We start from the raw sequence: 14,793 nt of genomic DNA on the forward strand, positions 1-14,793 counted from the left end.
AAGTGAATATTCACATTGCATTCCAGTGACAAGCTAGACAAGAATAATACAATTGGAAATAGCTGATTAATATAGCCCAAAACATTTCCCACAATTGCCCCTCATATCAAGTTTTAAACATGTGGTAGATTATAATTGATATGCAAGACAAAACAAGCACAATAAGCTACTTCTTTTCTTTCTTCTTTGTTCGGTTTACTCTTTCCTCCTTTTCTTTTCACGGTAGTTTGGTATCACATGTTTACATAAAGATCAGATAAATAACTTTAATTGCTACCCTTTTTCTTTTTCCACTTCATAGAGATTCACTTTCTTCATTACTTCAAAAGCAATTCAGTTTTCACACAAATGTGTTAACTCAAAATATTTTCCAATTCAACAAGCTTATAAACAGAAATTCAGAATTCTTCTGACAGAAGAGACTCATATCTTCCGTCTTACTAGCTTGCCCAATCACAAGCCAGTTCTCAGTCACGTGACCGAGTGTATAAAAGGTAAAACCCGAGAATGCTCTCGCTCTGACTCTTTCTCCCTGGCTTTTGCTGGCAGCAGACATTCGCCTGGACCTTTGGCCCCAGGTTTAACATGAGTACAACAAGCCAACATGGCTATCATCAAAACTTGCTTCCATGTGCATTTCACATACGTACTCTTTCCTACCACGACACTAACCCTTGTCAGATATCTAATCTACGTCCCCACATCAGAAATTCTTTTTGCAACTGCTATAAATACAAGCGCACACGAATACTGAACTCTCCTATTAACCCGTTTCTCTTTTGTACACGTTACTAACAAAGATAACAAATAAAGTTGCTTTTGAATAAAGAATGAAACTCCATTTCTTTTACTTTTATTCTATACTATCTCAATGTTCATCACCATCCTCACTGTAGTTGCGTGAATTGTCAGTGATACTAAAACTACATCCGTGATCTTGAAGTTAACTTTTCAGCCAGCAGCTGACTTGCATGGTCTGACACATGTGTGAAAATCAAGTGTTAAAACAGTATTCACTGAATTTGTTTGTGGAGTAGTCTGTTTATATGTAATTAAATGTTTCTATAATCCAGCTAATGTCTTTCATTTCTTCAAACAAGCCACACAAAAAGTGTCTTCCTGTCAAAATGGGAAGTTTATGCTTCCTTTGTCTGCAGCATGTGACTTTTGTGGTTGATGTAAGCAGCTTTCAACAGGAATATCCGATCACAAGCTTCACATTTCTAACTGTTTACTTCATGAGCAAAAACCGGCACATTACCTTTCCTAAAATGTCTCTTGAACTCAACAAAAACTTGAGTTCTATTTCTAACTAGCTTTCTCCATTTGGGTCAACATTTCACTCGTGTTTCCCAGTTCTGAACAGGTATCTTGAAGGCTTTAAAATTATTTTTATGGAATCCTTAAAACACCTTTTTGGACTATGTTGAAGATGTTTTCTAGCCATGAGTTCACCATAAAACAACTGCTTAGGTAGCCACACATCCTTCATCTGAACAACATGACCTGCCCAGTGTAACTGGTTCCTCAAGACCTTCACTTCAATGCTTAAACATTCAAGTTTTTTTAGTATGTCAGTGTCAGGTGTCAGTAACTGCCATTTTACATTCAGAATTCACCTGAGGCATTTCTTGTGAACTCACACCAGTTGCTTTAAGTGCGACACTGTTATTGAGCACTGATGTAAAACAGAAAGTACTCAGGTCAAGTAAACACTAATCTTGGTTTTGACAGCAATCCAACGATCACTCACTTTTCTAGTGTTCTAAATACTGTGCTAGCGTTTTCAATGCAAATACATATCTCTCCATCTCTGGAGATTGTGCTATCTAAATGCACAAATGTGTCCACAAAATTTAGCCATTTTTTTCTTTCACATAGATATTTGGTTCAATGCATGGGGTGCTAGGTTCAGGGATAAATATCTCTTTTGCCTTCTTAATGCTGATAGTTAAGCCAAAGGTGTCACATGTTGCTTAAAATCAATTCATTATATCCCCCATACCTCGTTCTGAATAGGACACAAAATCAGCATCATCAGTATAAAGTAGTTTTCTAACCAAACTTTCAAACATTTGTGATTTAAGCCTTCTTAGATTGAATACTTTGCCAGCGGTGCTAAAGTAGAAGAAAACACGTTTATTGATTTCAAACCATTGCTATCTCACAAGACACCCCCTTGAAGGTGAGACTACAGGAATAAACTCCAAGATTAGCGTACATATATGTAGATATATATTTGTGCTGGGATGTAGAAATTCTCAAGTTGGTGTTTGAGGCCACATTTAACCACCAGAAGCGATGGACCCTTGAATTATTGTTATGAAATCCATCTAGGAAATGAAACCTCTGAAATAAAACCTTCAATCTACACATTTACCAGTCATATTGCTTCTGCTCGTCATTGGATCAGAATTGTGGAGATTAAGTGAATGGTAGTGGTGTTGTACAAGTTTGTGTCACTTAAATCCATCAAAGTACATATATCTCAATGTTTCTGGATCATTCTTATCTGTTACCATTCCAACTACATGTGGCTAAAAATACATGATCCGTTGGGAACACACATTCACTTGATAGCCAATTCTTGACTGTGGAGTGCTGAAGAAATATTCCTTGGTTAATAGGGTCATTCATGATATTGATGACAGTGGTGTGTCAACACAGGTGGCAAAAATCTTATACTAATTTCATTATGATGTTCCAACTTAATTTGATATTTTCTGTGACTGTGTGGCCCTATTTAAGAAAAGCACTGCTCACCCATCATATGGAAAGGTGCACTAAACATTGTCAATCAGAACCAAGCTGGTTAGTTTACTGCAACTAATGGTGATTCATTATAGCAGAAACAGATATAAGAAATTTCGAGGGAGTAGGATGAAATTGAACATATATTGCTGTGTAAGGAAGCCACTGATGTGCTTGTAGAAGTAGACGGGAACACACGTGGGCAGCAAAGGACTAGCATGGCATATATGCAAATGCCCAAGCCAGTGCACAAAGTGACGTCACAGCAGAGAAAGAGAAGGAAAAGAAAAAAGGAAAAAACAAAGGACACATGTGGATGGCAAGCAACCAGAATGCATGTGGGTGGCAGAGGACCAGCAAGGCATGCCAGCACGAGATGAATGTGTTGCGAGAGGAGGGTGTGAGAGACTTGTACGAGAGGAACTGTAAAAAACAAGATGGAGGCATTGCTTGAAAGTAACAGTAATACTTGCCTTGTGTTAAAACTGAAGAAAAGCGGAGTCAAATTTCTTCCTTTTGTTTGTTTCCTTGCAACTGTCTCATATGCAATGTGTTAAAATGTAATGACACCATTGAAGAAGATTAATGACTACATTACAGCTGGAACATCAGAACTCTTCTTGAATCCAACCAGGACTTTTTTATCAATGCATTGGCTACATGTTTGCCTCCATGTTGGAGTAACTCAGTGGGAATACAGACTGGTGCCTTTCCCTTTTTCATGGCTGAGACCACCTCATCATCTACTAACTCACGCACACACACACACACACAGCAGAACTATGAAACACTTTCTGACACTTTTGTCTACTTCTTCTCCAAGAACTTTAAAACTTCTCAACAAACTTTGGTCTTTCAAAGTATAGTTTACATTTGTATAGAATTGTTGATATGTCTTGCTCATTATAATTTAAATACAATTTATTTCTTATTTTACTTTATTTAGAGTTATTCCCCTTTTATCGCTATAACACACACACACACACACACACACATATATATAACACAACCATCTAGACACACACACACACAACAGAACTATGAAACTAACTTTCTGACACTTATCTACTTCTTATTCAAGAACTTTAAAACTTCTCAACAAACTTTGGTCTTTCAAAATATAGGTTACATTTGTGTAGAATTGTTGATATCTTTTGTTCATTATAATTTAAATACAATTTATTTCTCATTTTACTTTCTTTACTTATAGAGTTATTCCTCCTTTTATCACTATAACACACACACACACATATATATATATATATATATATATATATATATATATATATATATATATATATATATATATATATATAGCTAAAACATTCCTTTTTCCTAAAAAGAAAGTTTGCAACCAAAATGTCCATTGTAGGACCAAATTCTTCCTCCAAGCACATCCTCAAAATCACCAGGAGTCTATACAATGTAACTCATGCAAAATCATGCAAATCTCCTGCAACAGTATTTCCTTCTCAATTAACCTTACTAGTGCAAGGTGACAATGGTCAAGTGGTTAATGACATGAACTGATAACCTAGGTGTTCCAAGTTCAGATCCAGTTCATTCCACAAAAATCACTTTCACTTAGGATGTTGGTGACTTTGTTGTGGTTCCTCCCATAAGTACCCGATGTCTCTCTAGAAAGAATTCTAACTACAAAAATATCAGGGAAACCAATACCAACAGTAGAATCTTCAGATTCATACAAGATGATGATGATGAACCTTACTAGTGACTGCAATAAGCCTGTCATAAAATTCATCTTTCGATCCTGAAATCATCATGTTGGTTGCAAACACTCATTTTAGGAAAAAAGGAAAGTCATCTAATTAGATATGAATCTAACACAAGTGTGGAAATAGGGCAATCAAAAGTTGTTAAGACCAGATAGAATTACAAAACTGATACAACCATCTGCAAATATGGAGAGATAGACCATACAATGCAACACTGCCTTTTCTGCTTTCTATTGTCCAACCAGTGCAGCTTGAAAGATCTTGCAGAATACAATAATAATGCAAAGGGCTGCACAAAAAGTTGGAAAATGTTGTATAATCACATGCTTCCAAGACACATAAAGAAGATGATGACTTGTCTACAGATTAATAATACTTGGTGAGAAAATTGTAATAGTAAAAAACGGTTCATTTGCAATTTCATGCTGAAGAAAGCTCATGAAGTAAGGGAAAGTTTATTCTCAGAAGAAAAGTGTGGAGATTGTTACACAATTATTGACTAAATCTAATTTTGAGTTAAGTTTTTCTCCCCAATGTCTTACTGATAGAATCGTATTCCATGTCAACAAAATCAACAAAAACAGCAGCAGAAGCAGAAAAAAATGCTTAAATTTTTATTAGTTGAAGGGATCTTGATAACCAATCAGAAACAGCTTGCCTGGGAGCCCAGCACCTATTAAATAGCTCTATATAAGCAAGAACCCAAAACACACCAGCTTACCAAACAAATCTTTGTCATCCTGGATAAAAGTCACAGCTCAACAAAACAAACCATTGTCAGTCACAATGCAACTACACAGACATCAGCAAATGACCCAAATGAATCCTAGTTGCTAGATTATGAGTTCTCAACAATCAAAGACAATCCACTATTATCAATATCATGAATAACGCTATCAACCAAGGAATATTTCTTCAGCACTCAACAGTCAAGAATCAGCTATCATCAACAGGATAATCCACAACTGTTATCAATGACAAGGTTATCATTGACAAAACGAATGAATACCCCTAGCCTACTAAGAAATATTTCTTCAGCACTGTATAATCAGAAATCAGGTATCATTAAATGTATAATTCACAATTCTATTGTCATCATTAGGGCTATGAGAACAGAATATTTTTTTCATTGTTGTGACTCTCAAGCATATATCCAACACTGTTAATCAACCGAGAACCACATCACTCTATATAAAAGCATATAAGATATCAACAGATACACACTCGAGAGTCAAAACAATGAAAAGAATATGCTGTTGTCCTAATCCTAGTCATCATTAACCTTACCCATGCTACTAAGAATTGGTTATCATTTCGGGATAATCCACAAATAATGTTAGCATCATCAACAAAATGAACATACAACACAACTATCAATAAATATTTCATTTCTTTCTGCAAATAAGAGCCGACTATTTGTGGTCAAAACCCACACAATATTATCAAAGATACAAACGACTACAGAACACAAAAAAAAAAAAAAAAAATACTATTATCACTACTGCTGCAGCAAAAAGCTACAAGACCCACACAAGCATCTTTTCATATGAGCAGACAATAATCAAATATTACTTCCAAAACAACGAGAGAAAAGAACATTGAAATGTCACTACTACTGTTATAATAATGAAGAGTGTCAAAGCCCACTACGATGACTACTGAGGTTAAATGATTAAGTGTTAACTATGCCACACTTCCAACTAATAATTCCGGAGTTAAATGTGATGAAATGCACCTGAAAACAGTTAGAGGTTACATCGGCCGGAACGTTGTGGAAAAAACAACCAAGATGAGAACAATAGTCCAAACAATCTAAATATTACAAAAAATAATTATCAACTAATTATGAAAGCATTTTCGTACCAAAGTAGTATTCACTTTAAGTGGGTTGAACCAGTTTACACTAAAATATGCAATTTGATACACGATGAAGACTTATTTTAAGAATGCAATTTGATACACGATGAAAGCTTTTCTGAATTTTTAAGACAAAGATTGGTTATTCGTATTGTTTAGATTCTTTGGACTACTGTTCTCATCTTCAGTGTCATTTTCACAAAGTTTTGGTTGATGTAATCTCTGACCTTCTTCAAATCTATTTTGTCAAATTCGTTTATGTTTTTGCCAAATTTGGGAATTTGGACAGAACCCTTTTATTTACTTCACAGGAATAGCATACTCTCATTCTATCAGTCATGACTGGATAGAAGTCCTAAGTAATTTGCAATTGTATTTTTCAGTCACACACACTGATAATTAAACCGCAAGAACCCATGCTGCTGTGGTTAGAGTACTTGGAAAAATCAATTGTAAAAGTGATATTCTCCTGAAGGTTGAAGGTTCAATTCTCAGTGTGGGCGACTGAAAAATACAATTGCAAATTACTTAGGACCTCTATTCAGTCATAACTGATGGAACAAGAACATGCTACCCCCATGAAGTAAATAAAGGGTTCGGTTCAAAATTCTGTCCAAATTCCTGAGTTCAACAAGATACACCTAACAAAAGGTTAGAGGTTATATCGACCAAAACATTGTGAAAAGTACACTCAAAATGAGAACAGTATTCCAAAGAATTCAAATAATATGAATGATGAAGATTATTGTAAGCATGCAATTTGAAAAATATTAGCATATGATATACTGTGTATCAATATATGTGGTGAGAGATAAATAATGCTAAATTCGTTTCAAATCCATACACGTGCCTGGTTCTCTCTTGTTTTAGTTTCAGGATCTAACAAATTGGCATTGACAACTACATGATTATTTTATAACCTCCAAGATCATAGTAATTTATAAACAATATATTATAGAAAACAGCAGTTAATATTAACCTGTGGTCACCCCCAAAATATAGTGCTGTGTACTGCTATGTAATTAAATCTAAACATTAAGGTATTTACAGCTTCTCTTCCAATTTTCAGATTTTTAATCATGTCAAAACGCACTTTATGTCTCCTTTTGAGGGATTGATTGTTGTTATTTCTTGTGATGAGTTAAGGGCAAAATAGATTTACTGATTGATATAATAATTAAGTGATTGATTTTTGTGCTATGAAACAGATACTGTCAAGAATTGTAAATGTCAACTGAATTAAAAGAATAAATTGTAAGATGGTCAACATCATGAACTTTGGAATATAGACTTTTGTCATTAATTCATATATATATATATATATATATATGGATAGATAGATATGAATTATTTTTTTTAAAGTGTGTATTTAAAATGAAAATACTGTTATTTATTATTTCTTTTTACCCACTCTAAACAAGGTACATTGCCATCAAGATGTTAAGAGCTACTGTGAATTAGGAGCATTCTAAGTGGAGATTTGTGAAGTAAAATGTTTGTTCATTTTACATTAAAATTTCTGCATGTTGGTACAGTTGGGAGACAATGAGCAAGCAGGAATCACAAAGACAAGCAGATGGAGGAAAGAAGCTTTTCAGCATTTGGAGACATTTCCAGTGAAGGAGTGGGATTTTACTGATTGTTGAGTTAGTCGGTATATGCACATTGAGAGGGTATATGTACAGCAAATTCACTGGAGCATATTCCATTGAAGGACTTGTAAAACAAGCACATGAATACAAAACTGATGATGGGGTAGAGGCTGGAGCTTGGTAGATAGTGTGTGACCTAATAGCTAAGAGCCTTTTTTTGTTCACTGTCTAAGAGTGAGAAACTAATGGTTGATGCTGTGGCAAAAATACTTCTTCTTTTCAGCAAATTTGACTATGTATTTATTCCAATACATGTTATGTGTAAATGTTAGGCCAAAAAGTTTGAATGTTGGACTTCAAGGTAGGGTGCTATTAGCCATGGAAATCAGTGAACAAATCAAAATGGCAACACTACATCAGATAACAAATAAGAATGGCAACACTATATCTTAGAGAGAAACCACCAAATATCTGGAAAGATAGAATCAACAACTCAACATGGGAAAGACTTTCTGCCTCTATGGCTATCAGTATATGACAAGCATTACGAAATCTAAGAATTTGGCATTTGTCAAAAGACGGAGTTAAAGTCATGTTTTAAGATAAGCTAGCAGGAACACCCAACATTGCCTGAGATTAAATAATGATCAACGAATGTTTCACACTCCTATATTTTTATAGTCACCGACATTGGTGAAATTGGGCATTTTTCAATTAAATCGATTGATTGCCTGCTCTAGGGACCCATCTCGATGCACCAGGAGGAAGCTTTGTATGCCTCTCTGCTGTCTTCAATACATTGTAGTCTACATCGCACTGTAGACAATCTTCTGTTGGTTTTATGAAATTATTTTTATATATAATGGCTTGAATTAAAGTTTAAAATGCAAAAGTCAAGTATCATGCTTCAATTGTCGTCTAAACTGAAACATTCATTTTAAATACGCCTGTCATATCAACGAACTTAATGTTGATTTTATATGCCTGGCCTTACTGTTTGTGTGGTGATAACGGCTTGAATTTAAGTTTAAAATGAAAAAATCATAGTGCAATTGAGAAACATTCATTTCGAACATGCTCCTGTCATATCAAAGAACTTACTGTTGATTTTATATATTGGGCCTTTCGGCTTGTGTAGTGATAAAACTTCTTAAATGTGGTGTTAGGCTGTGAAAGGTGTTAACTTTGGTCAAAATCGTCTGTTTCTTCTTTCATCAGATTATTTTGATTATCGATATTGATCGAAGACATTCCGATACAAAACCTATCTAAGAACACTGCCAGGCATATAAAGTAAATTTGTGTGAAATTTCATAAAAATCGACCATGCATTTTCGAGAACTTACACACACACAAAGTTCCGTTTATATAATAGTAGAGATGACAGGGAAATATGTGCTGAGCAGGAGACTTTGTTGGTTTTGTTACACTAAAAGAATGAATGCAAGTTCTTGGAGTAGTAGAAATAGAACAGTTGAAGTAGCTGGATCAGTTGACTAGGGAAGGCCAAGGGAAATATATGAGGAAGTGATAGGATGAATTTGAGAGAAAGAGGGATAAATAAAGACCTGGCCAGAAATAGGTTAGTTTTTAAAAATTGTTCAACACATGCCAGCATATAAAATATACATTAAATGGTATATAATTAAAGATTCGCAATGTGTAAAAACTATCAGGTTATTTAACATCCTACACCACCTGAAACTGCATTGATCATAAGTGTTGCTTGCATTTTCAAAGACATTGTCATATTAAAGAACAGTGTCTTTCCAGTCACACTATGAAGCTTCACAATAGTCTGTCACAAGTTTAAGATGGTATGAACATTCAAATAAAATAAAAAACACGTTTTTAGTTAGAAGAGAGGGATAATTCATTACAGGACTGAGGTTGCTGAACAGGATGTTAAAAGTTAATTAAAAGTATACAATTCTGACGCATGACGATGGAATCTTACACAATGCAATAAGAATTAAAAATAGATGTGGCACAAGGTTGCAGAGTTTTGACTTAAATAATGAAAGAATACAGAGAAAGGGGTTCTCCAATCAAGATACCAATTTTTAAAGAAAAGCAGTAAACACACAAGTAAGGAATAACACAAGACAACCAAGTCAGAAGTTTAAATACAAATACTTATGTCGATCGCAAAAGAATGGAAAGTGAATATTTTTGCTTGAGGAGTTAATTCTAGGTCTCCATTCTAAGACACGCCAGCTCCCTCCCTGGTGAAGGGGGGGGATGACCTGCTAAACCATCTGCCCTGCTCAAATTCCAACTCCAATGATCTCCAGCTAACCTGATCCACGTAACTCACACGTAGATTCTGTCAGCTAATCAGATGCTTCCGGTCAACTTGTTGATGATCTAGCTTTGTCATATTTTGACAGGTTTTTATCAACAATCTTCATATTCATCTCTTGTTTATCTCTCCAGTTAGACAGATAGATCGAGATGGATAGATACAGAAATAGATAATGACCGAGAGATATATGGATAATACACATAAATAAATAGATAGATCTACAGACAGATTAATAACTAACAAATACTTTCTTGTGTTTGACCTACTACATAACACTTATTGATGTAAAAATATATTGCAATGGAATTTTAATTGTTTCCTCACTCATTAAATTTATGTTGCTATATGTACTATTGCTGATACTGAGTACTCCCAACTATTAAATAACAGGGCTCTATGGACAAATTTATCTTTAGTTAACCTTTGACAATTAAATATTTTAGTTTATTAGCCAAACATACTAGCCAAAACCACATGATTTTTGGACACATGATATCTCCATTCCGTGATGAGGATGTACATCATAGGAATTTTTTTGCATTTTTAAAAAAATAAGTATAATTCTAAATATGCACCAAATTTTATGCTGAGACTTGAAGGTATAGCCATTTGAATTTCTTCAGAAGTTTTTTTTTTCAACGGCCTTCATTAATGAAAGTAAATTTATTGTTCTATTAAACTTTTGTTTAAATAATTTGACTTTGCTCATTTTATTAAAAAATAAAATAAAGATTAAAAAGACATTTTTCACTTAGTAATGAGCTTTGGAAGATTGTCGGTGAAAAAAACATAATTACCAAATGATAATTATTTTATTATTTCTAATTGCCACTTGTAAAAAAAAAAAATCATTCACAAATGCGACCGTTTCATTCGCAACATAAAGCCCTGAATAAGGAAACTGTAATACATCTTTTCAAAAATTTTTTTGAAAATCGTTAACTATGAAAACGCATGATTAAAAACAAAATCTTTAAATACCTTGTTTTTTAAAACCAGGGATTTTGATAAAAGCACCATAATCCGTCACAGTTGCAACCTAGAAAGAAAAAGGAATGGAATTTTTTATGAAAATAATAATTTAAAGATCCCTACCAAAGTAATAAGCAGTCTTTCTTTATCCATACAGACACTACTAAATCAAGAAAACTTTTTAAATTAAAGCACAGTATGACATCAGTAAGTGATTGGTGTGGTGCAGGATATGAATGTTCTTATAAACGGTTATATTTTGACCTAAACATAAAATCTTTTGGCGTGGACCTGTACAATGCACACACCTCATGTATTTGTTTTTCTTTGGTTTTTTTTTTTTTTTCAATTTTTTTCAGCAGACTATTATTAATTTGACACTAATCTACCAGATCATAAAAAAAAATAAATGCAATAAAAAAATTCAATATTTAAATATTTATAGGGGTGCTCAGTTTCTAATACAACATTCTAGTAAATTCATCCCCCATATTGAACCACTCGACAAAAAAAACATGCATACCCCTCTTATATAAAGGATTTTTCATTTATCAATCTAAGGACGATAATATTAAGACCTTTATTGTTCAATTTTATCCTTATTGTTTTCATTGGTCACCATGTTTGTTTTCATGCGCACATTCAATTTTTGCACATTTTCTTCCAAATTAACAATTCCCATATAAGACTCATCTACTGAAGATGTTGAAACCACCAAGCACCATGAGTGGATTTTTTCAAACGTCATATTTAAATACATAGTGGGGAAAAGTGATCACTTTGAATCATACACCTAAAGAAAGGTGAAGGTCACATTGTTTAAAATACAATACAAACTAATATTTCAAATATCGACATATCTACCATTCGACCATATTAAATTACTGGCCTAATTTATTTTTCTATCTGGTATAAGGATGCTTGTTGCAGTTTAGCTAACTAAACTATTCCACATAATCAGCAACTACAGTCATCTGGCTGCTATGACTTTAAGTGTTAACTAATGTTTAGCCATTGACTTGATTCTGTCCAGCTGCTAGTTAACTACACTTGTCCAGCTGTTAATTCCATTTGTACTTCAACCGCAGTACAACAGGACCAATTCATCTTTAGTTTTGCCAAGCTGTCCTTCAATTGCAGTATGAGGGGAACATTTATCCGTTAGTTCTGCAATGCCACAGAATAAATTCTCTTTCAATCTGGGTTAATGTGAAAGTTTCATTCTTTTTTTCTTCATTCTTTTTTTATTTAAAATTAAAAACAAAGGCAAAAAATCTTTACATTTTCTACAACCAAGATGAGGAAACGAGTTTGAAAATTCTAAACAGCAACATTAATTTTTTATATTTGGGCTGTATTATCTTCATTAATATTTATCTCTAACATATAAAGTTGCTTTTATGGATTTTCAAAATTAGACCTGAATACCTTTTAAGCTGACAAATCAAACTTTGTTTCTGACAAACCAATTTACATTTCTTATTGGTGTAACATGTTATTACCAATTTAATAAGATACTTAGCAACAATTTATATTTTAAATTACTTAGTTTGGTACAGATGACTGCTAATATAAATTTTTTTTAAATAATCACATAAAAAAAATTAGCTTATGGTAAATAAAAAGCAACTTAAGGTACACAACTCTTATTAAAATCTTCAATCTAAAATAAGTTACCCCACCCAGCGTATTTTTTGCAACAAGCATCCTGCTGCCAGACAGAAAAATAAATTAGGCCAGTAATTTAATATGGTCCAGTGGTAAATATGAGTTGATATTTGAAATGTGATCAACAAAGTTTCTCTTCATCTTGTGACAATCAGGGCCAAGTAGCTGGTCTGAGTCGACTTTCTGTTTGCTCACTGCTTAATCTGTGCTTAAATAGGCTGACTACATTTGATACTCTCATAACCAGAATGGAAAGATGAAGATGAGACAAACTCACAATATTTAGTTTGTTACTAACAGTGACAGCTACAAGAGGAGGAGGGGAGGTAACTATTCTGTACTGTCATCTAACAATTTGATAAACAAAAGATACCGTAAAAATTGAATTTAATTTGAAAATCCTATCTTTAAAAAAATAGTAGGATCGGTAAACTAATGATTTTTTATCCAGATTAAAATGTGCGGTGGTGTATGACTTGGTTTCATGGAATTTTGTATCATAAAACAATAAAAACAATTATTTTTTGCATGACATGATAAAAAAATACATTATAATGCAAGGGAAATAACTTCCCCTTTACTAACCAGGATGTAGTTTTGTTTTAAAAGATTGCCAAAAAAATCGGCAACGACGACTTATCTTTACTTTAGGGTTTGCCACCCCAAAGTAAAAGTGAAAAATAGCATATCCCTATTTTAGAATCTCGAAGTAATTTAAAATAATTTACATGACTAAAATAGGAATTAACCAATAATTTTTCCAAGTAAAAATTAACATGTTTTTATGTAAAAAAAAAAAAAAAAAATCAGTAAAATAAGAAATAGAATAAATATTGCATGAAAAATAGATGTAATATAGGTACCTTCAACGCACGCCACAGTTTTAACCCCCCCTCTCTGTATGTAACACGGCGTAACTGTAATTTAATATTATCATCCCAACTTTTTTACCATTTAAAAGAAGCTTCAAATAAACTGCTAATATTTAAAAAAAATTTTTTACAGCATACAAAAATAATGCGAGACAAAAATCGTGTTTACATTATCGACGCTTTAAAACAACGTTCCTATGTAGTGACGTTTTTTAAGCCGTTGACGCACCCATGTTTTAAAAATATAGTAAAAATCAAATAGTCATATTTTTCTGAAATATTCGATATTTATTCATTATTAAATAAACTTACATAATGAAAGTAGGTTTTGTTAAATATATTAGAGGAAATACTTTTTTTTAGGTGTTCTATCCCCCCCCCCATATTTCATGTCATGTTATGAAAACTAAAAAAATAAATGTAGGTCGATAAAAATTTCAACATTTTTTAAAGCTGAAAAGATCAAATAATTAAAAAATAGTTATTCATATATATATATATATATATATATAAAATCCCATAATTTTTTTCACTTACCTTAAAGTTGTAAATAAAATTTAACATAAAATCATTAATATCATGCTAAAAAAAATAAACAATTTTTCTTGATTTTTTTTTTCTCAGTAATATAATTATTTGAATTACAACAAAAAAACAGAATTCTTAAAATAATTATTTTCAAAAAGCTTTAAATGATATTAAATTCAAATATTACGCAATATGAAGTTTAAACAGATTTTTTTATATAACAGGTTTCCAATAATAAAAGAATATATTCATATAATACAATATATGACTCTTGAGATAATAAAAATTACTAAAGAAAAAATCGACTAAAAAAATTTGTTTGGTTTTGATTATTTAAAATAACATAGGTGATAATCAAAATTTGCGCCTTTTTTTTTCCAAAAATATATGGAGGTCGGTAGCAACACCATCTTTAGATACATGTATTAACAGATCAGATTAAAATTAATTTTATCGTCTGTGTAGTTCGTTATTAAAAATCTATCTGTTTTATAAAAGGTAAGTCTTATATT

The 14,793-nt window shown here is 32.7% G+C and overlaps 1 protein-coding gene across 3 annotated transcripts in view; it reads right to left on the reverse strand.

The window, feature by feature from the left end:
• The window catches only part of LOC145293188 (zinc finger CCHC domain-containing protein 17-like), a 129,549-nt gene that overhangs the window by 80,161 nt on the left and 34,595 nt on the right, over positions 1 to 14,793 (reverse strand). For all 3 annotated transcript variants that reach the window (XM_080139681.1, XM_080139680.1, XM_080139682.1), the window contains exon 2: positions 11,223 to 11,280. In XM_080139681.1, the coding sequence (XP_079995807.1) occupies positions 11,223 to 11,280 (58 nt within the window). The remainder of the gene's footprint in view (positions 1 to 11,222; positions 11,281 to 14,793) is intronic.

Source organism: Euprymna scolopes, chromosome 14 (assembly GCF_053919585.1).
Source record: "Euprymna scolopes isolate OS-2025 chromosome 14, ASM5391958v1, whole genome shotgun sequence".
NCBI lineage: Eukaryota > Metazoa > Mollusca > Cephalopoda > Sepiida > Sepiolidae > Euprymna > Euprymna scolopes.